This window comes from Myotis davidii, unplaced genomic scaffold (assembly GCF_000327345.1).
Source record: "Myotis davidii unplaced genomic scaffold, ASM32734v1 scaffold573, whole genome shotgun sequence".
Classification (NCBI taxonomy): domain Eukaryota; kingdom Metazoa; phylum Chordata; class Mammalia; order Chiroptera; family Vespertilionidae; genus Myotis; species Myotis davidii.
In genome coordinates this window covers 3,461,244-3,474,789 of record NW_006285997.1, presented here as the reverse complement: position 1 = coordinate 3,474,789, position 13,546 = coordinate 3,461,244, and the positions used below count along the sequence as shown (strand labels likewise).

Sequence of the window (13,546 nt, the reverse complement as noted above, 5' to 3'; positions counted from 1 at the left end):
ATGGGCAAGGACACGACCTCTCGAGGGAGAAAGCCGATTCTCTTCCCGCTGTTAGGACGTCCTCCACGGGGCACTGGAAAGCCCGAGCTGACTCCTTTCTCTCCCGCACCGAGTGGGGGGGTTTCTCACTGAGGGCACCTGGGGTTCAGCTCTCTGGCTGCCTGGCTGGGGGAGGCTTTCTCTAGGGAGCGGGAGAGAGGGCATCCATGAAGGCTTCAAAACACCACCCTGACATTCTCAGAATGTTTCCAGCCATGAACTTGAGTGGACAAGATTGTAACTTTATTTTTCAGAACTGACTTTGGCTTCTCTCTGGGCCTCTCAATCTCCCTGACTGTAGAAAATGTAGCCCAGTCATCTCCAGGCGTAAACTCAGACAGTTATGCAAACGGAGACCCAGGCACTGGACTCTGGTTGAAAGGGGCAGTTAGGCAATGGAAATTAACATCGCCCATTGAACATGACCGGTACCCATGGAGGCAATGCTGAAATACTCCAGACCTGATGCTCCTAACCCTTTCTGCTCAGAGTAGAAAGAGCTGATGAAGTTGCTTCATATGTCCTGGAGGCGAACCTGGGAGAGAATTGCTAGGCGGCTAAGGACTTCCCAGTTCAGCCCCAATCTGAAGGAGGTAAATCTGTTGCCTTCTGTCACCTGTGACCATGGCATTGACAGGTAGGGCAAAGGCCACTCTGGCCATGAAGACAATTGAAGAAAATTCCAGATGGCAAAGAATCTTTCCTCTTGGTAGCAAGTTCTTTGAGCTCAGGACAAAGAGCCGGGGTGGACATTGCCCCGGTTTTGAAATAGCTGGTTTCCAGGACACTGGCCCAAGTTGTCACTTACATACCAGGCTTGCCCAGCTCTGTGACCACATCTGAGGATCAGGGACGGCCCCCTCTGTCCTCTGCATTCACTTGCACCTTTTCCAGGTGCCCTGCTGCTCTGCTTGGCTACTTCTACTCACTTTTTCCAACTCAACTCACATATTAATTCCTCCAGAATCTACCTTTGGACCAGCCATAACCAGCCTCTTCTCAAATTCTCCATTATAACAGGTCACATTGAAAACGTTTGTCTCCATATATGCCTCCACCATCAGACTGTGAGCTCCTCTCTTAGCCTTCCTTCCATCCCCAAAGTATTTTGAATTTGCTACTAGATTCTCAACAAATGCCTGTTGAATTATGCAGAATGCAAACCAGTATAATCATGTTCACAGGACATGGTTTCCAGAACAGTTCCCTCCTCCACCCCCCGCCTGAGTATCATCTCTGCTCCACACATGGGAATTCACAGAATGACTTGGTCCATGACTATCTGGAACCATCTTGGTCCACAGCCCTGCTGTCCACCTCGACAGAGCCAGGCTCTGACAGTACCTCCACCCCATTCATGATCTCTGTTCTTCACGCAGGAGCCCCAGTCTGCCTGTCCCACCAGCCCCAGCCAGAGGCTGCCACCTACACCCCCGTTCTGCATGCCTGTAATGATAGGAAAAGCCTTACCAAAATAAAAAACTTGCATTCACATCCCCACGTAATGTTGCTTTACATCATTTTTTTTATTTTTTGTAATAGTAATCCATCAAAATGTCTTGTTATCTATTTTTTACACTTGAATATTAGAAATAAAGACTACCCTGGGTAATTCAAGATAGAATTCCCATAGCTCTCAGTAAAACTGTTAGAAAAAGTGAATGCCGGGAGGAGGGTGTGAGGACAGTCATTCAACTGTATGCGCAAGGGTGTCTCCCAGCTGGGTTCCTGGGGAGGGTGGTGAAGACGCAGATGTTTGAAAGGGGCCTCACTGGGAGGAGGTGGCTGTGGGAAGAAGCCAGGTGAGCCCTCCGAGCAAGCCCAGTCCTCCCCCGGCCGCCTGCTTGGCTGTTCCCGGTTGTTGCCACTGGGCCGTGTCTTCTGAAGCAGCAGGTGGGCGAGACACGGAGCCGTCGGAGTGCCCACCTGCTCAGACATATCACCTCCCAGGGGGCTCCAGGCCTCTGCCTGGATCACACCCCCCGGGTCTAATCACGGAACCAAAGCTCTGCATCCGCTCCTGCCGGGCTCGCTTTACACCGTGACTGTCTGTGTTGCCCGGTGACTCATCTTCAGTGGAATCAGATGCTTTCAGACCTTTGCTCTTGGTATTTCCAACCCACCTCTGCGAATCAATGAGGCTTTGAGCCGCCTCAGAGGCCGGTGCTGTGAGTGACAGGTGGCACGGGGTCCCAGTGCCAAGGCAGCACAGCTGCTCTGCCTGCTCGCTGAGGATGGAGGCCGAATTGTAACCTTTCTGAGACTTCATTTCCTCTCTTGGGAAGGAAGATACATGTGCTCTCTCCTGTGTTTGAGATGCTCATCTCCAGCCTCACAGGAATAACACTAATCGTTACAGGAACCATGGAAGTGTAAAGGCGTACGGAAGGCGCTATGATTCCCTGGGCCAGATGGTGTCGCTGCATCTCGTGTGACATGCAGGATGCTGTGGTGTGGAAGCCACATGCGGGTCCAGGGTCAGTCCCTTCCAACACATATTGAGCATCGCCCTCTTGCTCAGCCAGTTGTGGGGGTGGGGGCGGGGTGGGGGGGAGTGGGGAACAGTCACAAAACTGACCTAGTTCCAGAGGCCCAGCTTCAGACAACTTTGGAGTCAGAATAACAATGATGATAATTGAAAGCAAATGAGGCAACTTCACCATCTCCAGCCCCAAATTGTAAGTAGGGCATGGACTTTCCAGTTAAGCAAAATAATATTCCAATTTCGGCTGCATCCCTTATAAACCATGTGTACCAACCAGCTTAGGAACCCCTCTGAGCCCCAGTCCCTCTCTGTATGATTGAGGACAGTGACGTCTCACCGGCCAGGTTGTGAGGATGAAGTGAGCAGTAAGTAAGGCGTCTCAAACAATGCACAGCACAGGACAGTCGATCAGCAACACACATGTATTGATCACCTACTATACAGTGCGAACTGAATAACTCGGGTGCTAGATTAATGGAGTCGCTCAAATAATGTGGGTTCCCATCCACCGTATGATTGTTAAAGATCCTTCAGACCTTTTTTCTCCCAGTTTCCAGGACTCCGCTGGGAAAGAAGATCATTATTCCTCCGGCTTGGGGAAATCATGTCTTCCTCTCCAGACAAGTCCGACTATCCAGTTCCAACTAGAGTCACCCGACTGAATGTCTTGTGTTTCCTGAGATCATTCCCATTTGAAATAACCTTGTCTAGGATAGTTCTAAGTACCCTTGCACTTATCATTGACCATGTAGCCTTCCTGCAGATGTTTTCTTAGCACCTGCTACAGGAAGTGGCAACGCAGACCCAATGCCTTCCCTCATGGACATCCTTTTGGCCTTGGACACATAATCCTTAGAGCCATTCCGTGGTGTCTGCCCCACGGCAGCCCCAGCGCCCCCCAGGGAACACGTCAGTTCATTCCTCTAAGTCCCACTAGGGAATTCTCTGGTCTGTAGAGAGCTGACATCACTGCAAAGCCTCAATAACTTGAGGTTGAAACGAATTAGCCATGAAACCACAACCATGTAACTGAGTCAAAAACACTCGAGTCTTTCATCATTGAAAATTTCCCAGTTTCCCCTGTTCTACTCAGTCCTGAGCACCTGGCTGGAACTTTTCCTCCTGTGACCACTAGGGAGCACTTCATCCTCAACTAGCTTCTGCGATCGTTCTGAAACCCTTGTTGGGGCACCATCAGTGCCTGGGTGGAGGGGGGATGCCTATTCAGCTTAGGGGAAATTCTGATAGAAAACAGGACGAACAGGGTGAATTTGAGCTTCGCTCTGCAAAGGTTGTGAGTTCTTTATAAATATCTTCTCAAACCTATATGCAGCCCAGGAACCAAAGGAAGGAGACGAACCACCTTTTATTGTGTGTATGCTACGCTTCAGGCGCCATCTAGAAACCTCATTACCACCACGGTGTCTATCCATCAGAGTGTCCTGAGGCAGATTTTATTTTGATCTCCATCTTGTAAATGAGAAAGTAGCTGGGAGAGGCTACCCCCGTGCATCACACATCTCCCAAGTAGCAGAGCATCTGATCCAAGTCAGGACGGTGACAAAGCCTCCCCACTTGTATAGCAAATTGCTCACCTGACTGTAGTGCACAAACGCCGCTGAACATGTGTCCTCAATTCCCATGGTTTTCCGATCCTCATATTACCGTGGGCTTTGTGTGTGTGTGTGTATGCGCATGTGTGCATGGGTAAGAGTGCTAGGCCGAATTCACAGGGCTTGCTCAGCCTGCCCTGTGGACATTGCTCCGTTTCAAGAACAGAGCTTCTTACAGAGTCACCGTCCGCTCCTGAGGAAAAGGCTGGGTCAGGCCAGCACAGAGCGTGTCAGGCCTCCTGAGGCCTGGCTTCCCATTCACCAACACAGCCACCGGGCTGGTTGGATTTGCAGTGTCTGCCACTATGTGCCCAGCAGAGCCCACCCGAGCCCTGAGCCTCCTTTGGAGAGACTGGAGGCCTGCGTAGGGATTGCTCAGTCCAAGGGATTAGAGACGGCAGCCATTCCATGCCCACTGGGGGCCACAGGGCTTGTCCATTCGAGAGAACCCAGATTTCTGGGAATCTGAATGTTGGTACCTGCATAGTCACCAATGCAGCCTGCGGGACACACACACATACACACACGCACACTCTCTCAACAAAGTAGTTACCTTCTATGGTGTTATTTTCTGGAAATGTGGCCTAAAACCAAACCACAGGCAGTTAGTGAAAGAACAGCATGAAGAGAGAACAATCTGGGGGGAAAAACGTAGCTTCTAGTTCAAAAGTACCTGAGTTTATTTGATCATGTCTCCTTCTCTTTCCAATTCTCATCCAAAAGGCCTTCAGAGCCATTTCAGTTGAAAACAATTTTCTGTGAGAAATAGAAAATAGGTGAGATCGGAACCCCCCTTCCACCCCCCCAACCTCTCCCCCGCCACCTGCTGGAAAATTGAAAGACCATAGAAGGTGCGGGTACGGAGGGTCTGAGTGCAGGGCAGACGGACGCGCTTGCTGTGAAGTATTAATGTGAAGGGTGTCCCTGAGCATCATCAAGGGGAGGCTGGTGCAGGGGCCCCGCTCTACAGTCCAGGGAGCAGATTTCTGCTGCAGGTGCCCCGGGGCCGGCTGCTTTCTCCTAGCGGAGGGATGTGAGCGCCGGGCAAGGCCAGGGACGGTGCTGGAGAAGACGGAGTCAGGAAGGAAAACAGTGTCTAATTTCATTCCTTCTTCCTCTGAGGCAGAAAGAGTCCGCAGAGATTGGCTCAGTGCTGGGCAGTGTGGAAGCGAACCGCTCCCGCACCACTGCCCCAGCGGAGGAGATGTGTGGCTGTGACACAGTGCTCTGTGATCTGAAAAAATAAATGGATGTAAAGCATCGAAATGCTTCTTCCTATGAAACAGGTTCCCTGAAAGGAACGGGGGGAGAGCTTGGAAAACGCCTCACTTGGTTTTCGCAGGACTTTGCTGGCCCACCCCTGCCATACTACAGCTCCTTCACCCTGTCCTGGACCAGAGACCAGGCCCCCCACCCCGGTACCATCCTCTTCCCGGGGAGCAAACGGTCTTGGTCTTTGGCCTCTTGCGAGTAGAGCTCTGACGGTGGGGACATGAGACCAGAAGGAAGACCTTCCAGCAGGAAGCCTGAGCCTCATGCTCTGCAGGGCACCCTGGTCCTCACAGGCCGCTCCGTGTCGCTTGCTTTCCACAGACCGAGCAGCTGATAACGCTGTGGGTCCTCTTCGTTTTCACCATCGTGGGGAACTCCACGGTGCTGCTCTCCACGTGGAGGCGGAAGAGGAAGTCAAGAATGACCTTCTTTGTGACCCAACTGGCCATCACAGGTAAGTGACCATGCAGGTGGGACAGGAATACGCTGTGAGCAAGGTTCCTAAGGCTTCTTCCTTTCAGTTATTTTGCCAATAGAAATGGTAGGCTCTCTATCCAACAGCATCAGCCAGTTTGGGAGTAATTGCTATGGGGATATAAAACCCATATTTGAATGTTTCTTCCAGCAAATTTAACACATTGAAATATCCATAAGATTCCACTCTAAAAATAACTCACTATACAACGAAGTGGAAAATGCCAATATTAGTGCCACCAAAGGGTTCTAGAGGGTTGTACTCTCTCTACACACAGCAGCCTCCACAGTTCATAAGGTGGTAATATATCATACCATATCATGAGCTTAAAGAAGAGAGCCCAGAAAATGGACCAGAATTATCTCTATTCAATAACACATGTGAAGTCTCAAGTACTTTGCAGATGTAAGTCCGAGGGCATTGCCTTTGAAATGTAAGGGACATGCGACACCACTGCTGGGTGTGGTAGAAGGTCCTAAGATAATAACCAGGATCCGGACATTTAAATGTGGGTTTGGGGACAGGCCAGTGCAGTTGAAGTGCGAACACGTCATGCCTCAAGTTCAGCTCTTGGTAAAGACGGCTCTTGGGTCAAAGCGGCTGCTGGAACTCCGGCCATCAGGCCCAAATTCCAGACAAACTCCAGGGAAGGAAGAGGGGAGGAAGAATAAAAGAGTCCCATACCAGCTACCTGTCCTCCTCTGAGCTGGCATTCCTCGGACTCCAACCCATTCATTTTTGCTTGCATTTCACTTGGCATCTCTAACAGAAGGAAAAGCTGTTTGTTCACCTGCATGCTTGTTTGTTTGTTTTTGACCTGGGCCCATTGGTCAAAATACAGTCCTAGGGAAGAATGAGAGAGCAGAGGTAAGTAGCAGCCTCTGGCATAGTGTGTCCTTCATACTCCCACTGAGAAAGACATTTAGATAAAGCGTGTCTATCTGACCACCCATCGCCCAGCTCTGAGGGTGCTCCCTCCAGAGAGCCGGGCTCTCTTCTCCTGGCCCCTTATCTCGGCAGGCTGGCATCTACGCACTCCCCATACACGGAAGTAGCCCCTACGTGATTGCCTCTTTATGTGGGTAAATTATGGTTGGCTCTTTATCTTTTCTCAAAACAATTTCCAAAATAAACTTCTCTCTGAGTAACTTTCAAATATACAATATAGTGTTGTTACTATAGTCACTGTGTTATACTTTATATTGTTGGCCGTTTATAGTTTTCCAAAATAAAATTGGCTATTATACACAAATCTACAATGAATATTTTCTCATAGTTAAATCTTGTGAGCATTATTTTTTATTTAGGAAAGTTTATGAAGTGGACTTGCTGCATCAAAGAAAGACCCTTTTGTGGCTTTCAAATTGGCCGATGTCCTTTCAGGTCCCCCAGGACTAACAGATGGTGGAAAACATCATGACAAATGCTCTAGAAGCCACCAACAGAGCTCCACACTGGGTCTTGTTTTAAAACCTGTGGAATCCTAGCCAGTTGCTTCAGGCAGGGATTCTCTCTGCTCATCCGTGAGTGATACTTTCACACACACTCAAGTACAAGTTGCTCATTTTAAAAGGAGCATCCTCTCCCACGGCTGCCAGGGCACCAGAGAAGAGTCCAAACCTAATTTGTCTTTATTTTTGTCTCACAGTGATTATAGCAGTGCTCACGTACTTGTGAAAACAAAGACCACATCACCTACCAGAACATTTGAGTGGAGGAGTGTTTCAATTTTGCACCTGTTTTAACTCATTTCCTCTTCACATTGCTGACTCATTCAAAACATACACACACACACACACACACACACACACACACACACACACACACACTCCATAACTGATTCTTCTCTACATCCATTAGGGATTTTAGTTGTAGGATTACTCTTAAGTATAGAAGGAAACCAGAAGATCTTGGTTATTTCTGCAACTTTAGCACTTTCGATTCTAACAGTTTTCTGGATGAATTTAATGACTGTTTGTATGTATGCGCTAAAGAGCCTATTAAAATTTATTAGTCATTTATCATCTTCAAGACGGCTTCTCTGTTTTACCCAAATGCAATAAAGAAGGGGAGCTAATGAGAGTAACTCCCACTGAGCATTGAAAGACAGGATACATATTTTTGGGCACACATCCAGACAACTTCCTTCTTCTGAAAGGGCCAATCTTCTCCTATTAGTCAAAGAAATCAGCTTTGCCTCGGAGCACTTTCTGGAGCTGAATTGACTAATGAACTAAGGAATTCTCCACCCTCAGCCCTCCTGTTAGTGATGCGAAAACAGAGAGGAGAGGCTCAGCCAGGGAGGTGAGACTGAGCGTCTGGGTGTCCAAGGCCCTGTGTGGAGTCCAATACCGATTTTCTCTGCTGATTTTAATCTTTCCTTGAGTTTCTCTTTCCTTGAGTTTTTGAATTGCATACTTCATCCTTTTATTTATTTTAATTTTGCTCATTCAGTTTTTCATCTATTTTTTTGCCTTCATGGAGATAAAGCTGACAGAACATGTGTAGGCTTAAGGTGTCCAAAGCACTATGTATTATATTGGAAAATGATTACCATAACAATTTTAGTATCCATCCCCTCACACAGTTGTAATTTATGTGTGTTAAGAACTTTTAAAACTCTCTGAGCAACTTTTAAATATACAACCTAGTATTGTTTACTGTAGTCACTGTGTTATACTTTATAACTTATTGATCTTATAAATAGAAGTCTGTAGCCTTTGACCAGCTTCATCCATTTCCCCCAACCCCCACCTCTGGCAACCACTAATCTATTCTGTGTTTCTATGAGTTCGGAGGTGTTTTGTTTTTAACATTTCATGTACAAGTTGAAATCACACAATATTTGTCTTCCTCTGATTTTACGTGATATATTGCACTCAAGATTTATCTGTGTTGTCATAAATGGGAGGGTCTTCTTTTTTATGACTAATATTCCATTGTACATATATACCAACTAGTCTTTATCCACTCATCTGTCGATGGACACTTAGGTTGTTTTCATGTCTTGGCTACTGTACATAATGCTGCCAGACATGGGGGTGCAGATTTCTCCTGAAAATGGAGATTTCATTTTTTTCAGATATATACCAAAATGTGAAATTGTTGGATCATATGGTAGTTCTATTTTCAATCTTTTGAGGAACTTCCATGCTGTTTTTCCATAGTGGCTGCACCAATTTACAATCCCACCAACACTGTATAAGACTTCCTTCCTAACATTGTTCCCTCTCATCTTTTTGTTAGTAGTCATTCTGTCATATGGGAAACGATGTCTCGTTATGGTTTTGATGTGCATTTCCTGGTGTTAGTGATGTTGAGCACCTTTCCATGTAGCTATTGGCCATTTGACTATCTTCTTTGGAAAAATGCCTATTCAGACCCTAGGACAGTTTAAATGGGTTATTTATTTTTGGCTATTGAGTTGTGTCAATGTTTTATATTTTTTGGATACCGATTCCTTATCAAATCGGTGGTTTGTAAATATTTCCTTCTATTTCATAGTTGCCTCTTCATTTTGTTGGTCATTTCTTCATCGAGTATTCTTCGATCTCTTGTCATATATTGGTTGGTTGTATGTGCATAGGTATATTGAACTCACAACTCAAACCTCCACTGATGTTGCTGCCGTGGCTCTGGAATTTTATGTTACAAAGGGGAGGTCTAAAGTCAGCCTGAGATTTCTTTCTTGATAGGCTATCAAGTTTTGTCTTTTGTTTCTTGATTTTTTTTTTCTTTGAGAGTTATACTGTTCCGTGGTTGTATCTATTTACTGGTCTGTTCTATTGGTTCTGCTAGTTGCCAAGTGAGCTCTTTTAATCTGCAGATTAAAGTGATTTCTTAGCTGATTTTATTTATGTCTGAATATTTATTATCTCCATTTGTTCTGATCTTGTATTCAGGGGCACTAACTATTCGCACACCAGTAATGCTGCTGTTTCTCTGTCATTATTTGAATATCTTGGTCTTATTGCTCGACAATTGGAAGAATTATTTAAGCTTTTCCTAATCGTTTATTTTATTTTAGTTCCATTATTATCAGCAATATTAACCCTACTCTTATTCTTTCTAAAATATCTTCGAAGTTGCTTTTCCTGTAATATTTTAAAACATTCATTCTTTATATTATCTAGCACCTTTTTCATTCTGTCAGTTTCTCAGTATTTCTTTTCACAACTGTCTAATGTCTTATTATCTTATCTTTCACTTTTTATTCCATAAAATGTAAAAAGAACAGAAAACATACTTAAAATTTGAGTATGTTGGGTGTATATTCTTTTTCTGATTTTTGTGTGCTTCTTACTTAATGCTACAAAATCCTCTACCACATGACTCATTCTTTCCACCAAACATTGTTTAATTGGCTAACACCTGAGTTCATGCACACGCCTTTCATTTATATCATCACGGTGGCTGCACACTGCCATCATTGTCCCCAGCTCCAAGGAGAGATGTGTGTGTTCAGAAAGGAAACCTAGTGTTCTCCGGCAGGAAAAAACGGTATTGTCCCATCGCTGTCGGAATAACTTAATAGAAAGGAATGAACTAGTCTCCCAGGAAAGCTTTTCCTTTTGGAGAGAAATTGGGTTTCATTTTGTTCTCTGCCTTGATCCTCCATTAGTAACCATGTGACCGGGGAAAGGCACTTACCTTTTCACTAAGCCTTTGTTTCCTCATCTCTAAAATGAAGGTGTGGGAGGCTCTCTCTCTGGATCATGCCCTGCACCCTCTCCCCACCCTCTTCCCTGAGCTGTCTGTCCTAAGTCTCTAATTCCCTGTATCCAACCCTTGCTACTTGGAGGACCTAGAAAGGCCACTTTCTGACAAGTGCAATAGGTTTGTGGGCGAAGGACTACTCCTAGTCCTTTTGGCCCTCTCCCCAAGATCCTGGATTAATTATACAATGTCCTCCCTTCCAGGAGAGGAGAGAGGGCCGAGGAAGTGGGGAAGAAATCCTCTGTTAGTGAATTACCTGTTCTAGATTCCACTGGTCATGACTCAACTGCCCTTTGTGCTTCCTACACCAAAGTCTCAATGGCCAAGAACAGTCAGAACCTCCACCCAATAAGACAAGGAACTTTCTATTTGGCCTGATAATGGGTCACTGAGAAGCTCTCCTTGGTCTGTGAACAGATTCAATGGGGAAACATTCATTTGGGGTCTACTGCACACAAGGCCCTCTTCTAGGCCCAGCAGGGAAGAGTGACAGTAGAAAATAATCTCTCACCTGGGGCTTCCCTGTAGCGGGGAGAAATCAAAGTTGTTCACTGAACTGACATAAGACAGAGGAAAATGTCAGGAGAAAAAAATTCATCAAGGCAAGAGCTAAGAGAGTTTCAAAGAAGGTGAAATTATATTCTCTAGAGAAGTCCAAAGGCCATCCTAATTTATATCCTCATAGAGAACTCAGAAAGGCCATTCTAGATTATATTCTCATAGAGAACTCAGAAAGGCCATTCTAGATTTTATTCTCATAGTTAACTCAGAAAGGCTATTCTAGACTATATTCTCACAGAGAACTCAGACTACTCTAAAAAAAGATGGATCTTCAATGATGGGTGGATTTCCCAAAAAAAGATGGGCCTAGGAAACAGAATGCCAAGAGGAATGTATATATTTCAAAAATATTAATTAAGTATCTGAGACCACAGGTACCTGTCTGAAACTCTCCAATTTCCCCAGTATACTTTCCCACTTACATTCCTTGCCATATTTTTTATTGTTGTTGCTTCGATTTTATGTCCTTTCTTTACACTGTAGCCAAAGTGATCTTTTCAAAACTCAAATCCCTCATTGAAGTTGGTGGTAGGTATCATAGTCCATAGAAAATTAACACACATGCTGATCATAACCCTCTATCTATTTTGTGTATGTGAGAAGCTGGCCAGAACTTGTAAATGTCCCAGGGATTCAGAAGTCCACCCAAGCTTAAGAACCAGTGCTCTAGGGGTAGGCTGAGGCCAGGCTGTAGAAGCCTCCCAGGATCAGGAGTTGGAGTGTAATAAACTAGGGCACTGGGTCATCACTGAAGTCTTGGAGCAGAGGCACAATTCAAACAGATGTGTTTGAATGCCTAAGCCAAATACAGTGTGTGGATATGAGGAGACTTAATTACTTATGAGAGAATATTTATTCATTCCTCAGAAGACTTACATAATTATCTTCATTCTGTTTCCAATTTCCTTCCTTCCATAATTATTTTTTCTCCATGCACTTGTCCCGATAGCCTTAGACTCATTTTAATATCTGTCAAAGGTCACATTTCAGTATATTAATTCTCTTGCTGAATGTTACAGCTTGAATTCCCATCTGCCAGTTTTGTTAAAATCCAAGAGGGGGAAAAAAATCCCTCTACGTTGTCTGGGTGAGCCATGTGAGCAGTCTGGCCCCATTAGCTGTAGTCTAAGGTGGAGGTGGATTCTGGGAGGGTCTGATCCAAAGGACACAGCCCTTCGGAGGTTATCAGAGAGAAGCAAAGGGTGTGAAGGTCCCGCCTCATCAGTAGTTACCATTGCCAGTCCCCATAGTAACAGCATGCCAACACTCAGATCCATTCTGGTGGAACAATGGGACTCAACTGTGAATTCAGTAATCTACAACAGGACTTCATTTATCTGCCTGAATTTGCATCTTTTCATGGAGTGAGCATGTTCATGGTTTTGCTAGCACAGTCTTGTGATGTAGGGGGTCAAATACCCAAAAAATAGCCGAGAAAGAAAGTAGAGAATTTAAGTTAAAAAGTCCAATGGAACAACCTCCGGAATCCCCTTCCCCCTTTGCATGCCACCCTCACCTCCACTCCACATTATAGCTTCTAGAAGAAAAAGAAAAATTTAAAACAATAATTGCCCAGCTGGTGTGGCTCAGGGGTTGAGTGTTGACCTATGAACCAGGAGGTCATGGTTCTATTCCTGGTCAGGGCACATGCCCAGGTTGCAGCTTGGTCCCCAGTAAGGGAGTATGCAGGAGGCAGCCGATCAATGATGCTCTCTCATCATTGATGTTTCTATCTCTCTCTCTCTCTCCTTATCCCTTCCTCTCTGAAATTAATAAAGATATTTTAAAGAAAAATAAAACAATAATAATGAACAGCTTAGCTCAAAGGGAGAAAGCTGAACCTCCAGCTACCAGAAATAAAGAGCAAACACTTAGGCAGGCTGTGGGCGCAGAACATAGTGGGGCAACATTTAGGGGCTATGTTTTCATATCTCTGTGGGGAGGTCCATGCATCAGGACTAGAGCAGGGAACTGCTCTCGGAAAAACAGCTGGAACTGGGGAGCTGCACAGTCCATGACTGGAAAATGGAAAATCTCCCACTGACTAGAAGCCAGCCATCTGCCCCAGGCTTGTCCCAAGTCCCTCCACATAGAGGAACCCCAAGAAATAGGATCGCAAACTCTCTGCGCACATGTGCCAGGCCCCGCATCCATGGACAACTCGGAGGAACATTATTCACATAAACAAGTCTCCCTCTTCTGGTCATTGATTGCTATGTAACAGTCCCAGATGCTAGGGACTTAAAACATTGGTCGATTTCCCCTCATGTTTCTGAGGATCTGGGAATCAAACAGGGTACAATGAGGCAGCTCCGCTTTGTACCACGATGTTGGGGACTCAGCAGGGAATGGCCTGAGTGGCATGGCTGGCGCGTTGACGCTGGT

The 13,546-nt window shown here is 45.6% G+C and overlaps 1 protein-coding gene across 1 annotated transcript in view; it reads left to right on the top strand.

Annotated features, from left to right (window-relative positions):
• NPSR1 (neuropeptide S receptor 1) overlaps window positions 1-13,546 on the top strand; it is a 62,417-nt gene that overhangs the window by 5,962 nt on the left and 42,909 nt on the right. The window contains 1 exon segment of the mRNA XM_006757206.1: window positions 5,731-5,863. Coding sequence (XP_006757269.1) covers window positions 5,731-5,863 — 133 coding nt within the window.